The 5647-nt window shown below is 46.3% G+C and overlaps 1 protein-coding gene across 1 annotated transcript; it reads right to left on the bottom strand.

Annotated features, from left to right (window-relative positions):
- Positions 1 to 1715: 1715 nt before the first annotated feature.
- FAM72A (family with sequence similarity 72 member A) lies at positions 1716 to 5051 on the bottom strand (the record flags this gene model as incomplete). The annotated part of the gene is made up of 4 exons (XM_080358268.1): positions 1716 to 1810; positions 2793 to 2917; positions 3994 to 4071; positions 4900 to 5051. The coding sequence occupies 4 exons, from the start codon at positions 5049 to 5051 to the stop codon at positions 1716 to 1718; spliced, it is 450 nt and encodes a 149-aa protein (XP_080214394.1).
- Positions 5052 to 5647: the final 596 nt, after the last annotated feature.

Below are 5647 nucleotides of genomic sequence, written 5' to 3'. Positions count from 1 at the left end.
ATGGTGAGTGTTGGACTTAGAACAAAGCAGAATTCTAAGAAATAGTTCTTAAATATTGTACCACTTATCCCAAAACAATCGAACGGATTTCTGGTTTGTGAATCCTGTTTTAAGCCCATGGAGTGAGATGTCACCTTGCCAGCTTGATGTTGTATTCACAACCTGATGAAACTCATGCAGCACAGAAAACGGGCAAAAAATGGGATGTTGTGTTATAAAGAGTTAACTGACTAAATCCCTCTTGGCTGGAGAAACTGTCAGGTTTGTCAACCTAAAAAGGAGGCTTGTTTTTCTTTTAGTCTCTAAAACTCAAAGTAAGAACCTAGATTCAACTAGTTTAATACAAGATGTACAAGAGAACATCTCATTGTTCTGATTATCTGATATCATCACATCCATATTTATTACAGCCCAGATGACTACATAGTCAAAAACTTTTATTTAATGAGCAGACATAACACAGGAAATCAAAACAAGACATACACGTACATATATATATATATACCAATATACATTTAAACAATGCAGAAGAGGTAGTACCATTACTTAGGAAATACTTAACATGCAGTAGAAATACTGAGGCAATCCAGACCTGCCCTCATTGCGCCTCTTCCAAGTATCACAAGAGGCTTTAGAACAATTCATTCAGCATCAATCCAAATTTAAAAGTGTGATCTGTTCTCTTACATGATTGTACCTTGAATTTCCTGAAGGCGATACCTTCAAGTCACCATCTGTAGGGGACAGTATTTAGTTCATAAGTTAAATCGATGTCTGTAACACGTTTGATAATGAGCTTTGAATCCATCCCTCCTCTTGTCTGTACGTTCCAGGATGTCAGGTTAGACGTGAACACCAAATATTTAACCTGATCTTTTTTCTCTAAGACCGTCCAATTGGATGACTTTTGTTTTGGATGGATGTCTACCCTATAAAAGGGGAAGAAAAAAATCACATAGAACTGGATGGATTTTATTGTTGAGCATAATAAAAACTCCACTGTAGTCTTGAAGTTATACTAGACATCAAGTAATTTTAGTATTAAGGTTTTGTCATGGAAAAAGGTCATGAACTCAATCTTTCTATGATCCTGAAGGTACTGAAAGCTGAAGAGGGGCAGACTGAGCTCCCAATCCACGTTCAGGAGTGTCCAGCGTGAGAACAAGCTGCGAAAAGCAGGAGAACCAGGTCATGGAGCCAGAGCTCTGAGACTTTAAGCCACTTGTTCAGCAATTCTCTGCACTCAGAAGCTCTTGGCAACGCTTCGTGTGGCCACAAAAGCAGAGCTCTTCCAGAAATTCAGTAGCGAGACTGAATATTTTCTAGGTTTTTAAGCTGTACTTACAGCAACCGAGAGACGTTGCTCTGTGAATACTGTTTGAGGAAAGAAGGAAAAGTACAGTTAAGCATTATCTACAGTTGAGAGGTAAATGTGAAAACAAACCAGGGTTAGACTTTGGTAAAAACACCTTCTGTCTGCATTTCCAGATGTAACCAAGATGTGTCTCTAGGCAGAAAATACACATTGGGCAGATGCAGGAGTCTAAGGCAGGTTACAGCGAAAGAGGAAGGTGATACCTTCCTTTTTTGGGATTATTTTCCAGGTTTCCTGTGTTGTTTGAGCTCTGATGGGCCAGTAGGGAGAAAAAAAAATCCCAAACAAACAGTAATCTAATGAATGTAGGGAAGATACTGTAGTATCTTGTAGATAAGGTTTATCTGATATACTCGTCCTCAGAGATGCAGGATGTATCTTCATCTGCACTTTCTTCCAAATCCGGCAGGTTGCCCCAGAGCAATACATTGACACCTGGGGGGAAGAAGACAGAAAAGGTTAAAAAAACCCCTTTTTTATGGATTATGACCTTATTTTTAGGTTGCACAACTGCCTATTTGCAGAGAAAACAACTAATCATTGCAAAACCTGTTAAGTCGTGTTCATGATGAATATATACAGACTATTTCCCATTTTGTGTTGTTTTATAGCACAGTTCAAAGAAGTCCCTGCCAACAGATATATTTATACACCTAATTCATGTACCTGTCGATAATCCCCTCATGGCTAATTTAGTGCCATGATCTAGTAAACGGACTAGAGTTGGACCAAGGGTTGGACTCGATGATCTCTGAGGTCTTTTCCAACTCAGTCCATTCTGTGATTCTGTGTGTGATTCTATGATTTGGAAAGGCATTGATCTGAAGCACAGGTGACGCTGAAAGGTTTAGACAAGAAGTTCCTCCCATTGGCGAGGAGGAGAAATGATTCGTCAGGACGCTGCGCGTTCCCGAGGACTCCAGGCAAATTACACAAGACGTTTGGCATCCGAGCAACACCTGGCTGAAAAAAACAGCCAGAAATGAGCTGGAACTTCAGCGGGAGCTGATGAGGACTCAGTTATACAGGGTCAAAGTGCCAACATGACTCACCCAAAGAGAGTGCCCACTGGCCAGCTGCCTAATAGCGCAGCGGAGCTCTACGTGCTGCTAGAAATAGCAGCTGGGGGCTGTGTTTATGTTGGTTATTGCTTCAGAAAATCCTGACTTCTGTCCACAAAAGGGAGAGGTTACATTTTCTGCTGAAGATAAATTCCCTCTTAGAAATGTTCATTTACAAAGTAGCTACAACTGCCTCCCCCGAAGTAGTTTGTGAGATTAGCGCTGCAGTCACACTTTCCTCTTGGCTCCATATGTTACACTCCCTCCATATGCTTTAACTATATTGAGATGCTTCATTAGGAGGACTTGGAATTCAGGATTTTAGGGGAAAAGAAAGAAGTGTTTGTGTTCCTTACCAGAGGAGTCTAGTCTGTTGATGCTGAAGACCGCTTGGCTGTGGAACATCCAGAAGTGGCCGTTGTTACAGGAGAACAGGCAGGGTTTGCAGGGGGAAATAACATGATAGCCCACGATGTTACCGCTGGAAAGACAAGAGACATAATGAGCAACACAAGTGCCTGATGGAAAGATAAAATCACTGGGTTTTCCAGCTCAAACTAATGTTAAATAGCCACAGTATGTAATGCCCGTACTTTGATGAAGTAAAGGAAACGTACTGAAACAAACATCTTAAATATGTAAGGAACATCTGTCAGGAGTTACAGCATATCTAAGTTTTAGATCTTTGGCACAGAGAAGCATTTAGTAACCTAAATTGTGTAATCCAGAGTAGTTTACATGCCAACAAATGGGGGTGTATTCTATTTTTTGGAAAGCCGGTGATTCCATTGGAATCAATGTAGATGTCCCTCCAACACACACAACCCATCTGTGCAGAAACACTGTGCACGGGAGAGTATCAGCAGGAGGAAGAACGAGACTGAGAGTATCAAAGGCTTTATCTGCTCTCCCAGGCTGAATCTAGAACAACCTTTTTTCTGCTTTCTCAGTCATGCTTTCTGGTGAGATATTTCTACTTCTCTCCTTCTGCCTACAAAATAAAATACCATGTTCCTATCACAACCCCCCCTCCGTTTAAATCTGAACGAGGTAAAAGTCTTGATTATGAAGCTGAAAGTATTGTTTCAACTGCGAGCTATTTGAGAGTTGTTTTTACTCTTAAATACCAGGCGTTAATAAAGAGGATAAAAGAACTCCAAGAACTTTAGTGACAGCATGTTCCATCTGTTAGCAGCAACTAGATCTGCCAAGAGGATGTTCTATTAATTAGAATATGAGTAACTACTTCTTGCTGCGGCCTTATTCACACGATTATCTCAGTGTTGAAGCAGACATTTAATCAGGCAGGTGGCACACAAGCTTTCCCGTACGCTCAGGCTGCTGACAAGGTTGTCACATTTCCACTTGGGACTCGCACAGAAATAGGCTGGCAGCCGTGCCCAGAAGTACGGGCTGAGTTTCTATCAAGCGGCATTAAATTTGAAATGGAGTCGACAATCTGTTCGTTCATCCCATAACCCTTGCGCTGCCGCCGTCTCCGGTGAGAGGGTCGAGCGTGGTTGAGGAGGCGTTAGTGCCGTCGAATGGCGTTCTTACCACTTCAAACACGCGATGTTCTTCAGTTTGCATTTGCAGATTTCCGTAAAATAGCAACTTCCGATGAAGTCAACGGTTCTAGATGGGGAAAAAGTAAAAGTACAGTGTAGATGTGGCTGCAATTACAATTGTAACGCTTTGATAATATGGGCTGGAAGTCACAACAAAGTGATGTCACCATTACAGTTTGATTACAGCTGTCATGTTTTGATAATATAGCTCTGAAATCACAACAAAATGATGTAATAATTAAAATCTTATGTGTATTTTTTTATTTTAAACTTTCCCCATCAGCTTTAAACTTTTTTCCCCCATCAGCTACCAGCCATACTTATATAGAAACAGAAAGAGAGGCATGAGACTACAAAACCACAGCTTAAAGGCCAGGACATTTAAAACCCAACCTTTGATTTCTTATCTCTTTTTTTTTAAACCCCATACTTTCTTATTAACATGTTATTTTGCAATCTTATTTCCTTAGCATTTAAATATTGCTATGGGAAAGCAACACACAACTGGAGTCACCCTGCAACCAGGGCGAGATCAGGTTGGTTCTGTTCACAGAGGTTTATTTCAAATTCTAATCTTTGCTTGAGGAAGGAGCTGAAGCTGCTCCCCGAGCCCACTAAGAGATTAAATTAGACTTTTGATTCGCCCGACAAGGAGCAGCCTCCGTTTTGCCGGGGTTTCCCCAGGGCAGGTGGATCTGGAAACGGTTGAACCGTGCGGTTTGGGGCCGTTTTCCCGGTGACAGGAGGTTATGAGGGGGGTTCTAAGGGAACCGGCCGATGAGGGCCCGAGGCTCACAGGCTGCAGCACCCGGGCCGCCCATACGAGGCCTCGGGGCTGTCGCCGTGTCCTGCCGGAGGGTCCCCGCGGGTCCTGCCCCCCCATCCCGGCGCTTACCCCGAGGGCGGGATGTCGGTGGAGAACAGGTCGGTGTTGGTGTCCGCCAGCAGCGCCGCCTGCATCCCCCGCGAGCTCAGCACCTGCCGGCAGAAGCGGCAGCACAGCACGGCCACGCTGCGGTCCTCGAAGGTGCAGCTGCCGGCGGACATGGCGGGTGGGTGAGCGGGCAGCCCCGGTCCGGCCCCGCCGCCGCGTTCCCCGGGCTCCGTCCCGTCCGCGCAAACGGCCACGCTCCCACCTGTCAGTTTGAATTCCCGACCGCAGCCTCCCATTGGGCGCAGGAGGCCCCGCCCGGCCAATCTGATTGGTGGAGATCACGGGCGGGGCGCACCACTCCCTGCTGGCCGTTGGAGGAGGCGGGTGGCACCGCCCCTACTAGCTGGCTATTGGCGAAGAGGCATGCCCTGCCTTGCTCCTATTGGCCTGCCCGGCGGTCTTTTTGCATGACTCGCCCCGCCCCTGCGCAGTCCTTTGGGGCGGAGCCTCCTGCGCTCCGCCGGGCCCCGCCCACTCCATCCTGGCGGGGCGGTGCTACGGGTGCCAAGCGGCGGGAAAGGGGGTTGGCCCAGCTGCGAGTTGGAGCAGTCTGGTTGGCCGAGGCGCTCGTCGCTCTTGCCCATCGCTCTCCACCGATTGGTCAGGCCGAGCGGAGGGGCGGGACGGCGGCGGGCCGGTGAGGGGGACCGGGTGGCGGGCGCCAGCGGCCGGAGGACGCCCGGCTGCGGGAGGCGGCTCCGCAGCGCCC

The sequence above is a fragment of the Nesoenas mayeri genome (genome assembly GCF_963082525.1).
Source record: "Nesoenas mayeri genome assembly, chromosome: 23".
Taxonomy (NCBI): domain Eukaryota; kingdom Metazoa; phylum Chordata; class Aves; order Columbiformes; family Columbidae; genus Nesoenas; species Nesoenas mayeri.
This window is presented reverse-complemented; position numbering and strand designations above follow the sequence as displayed.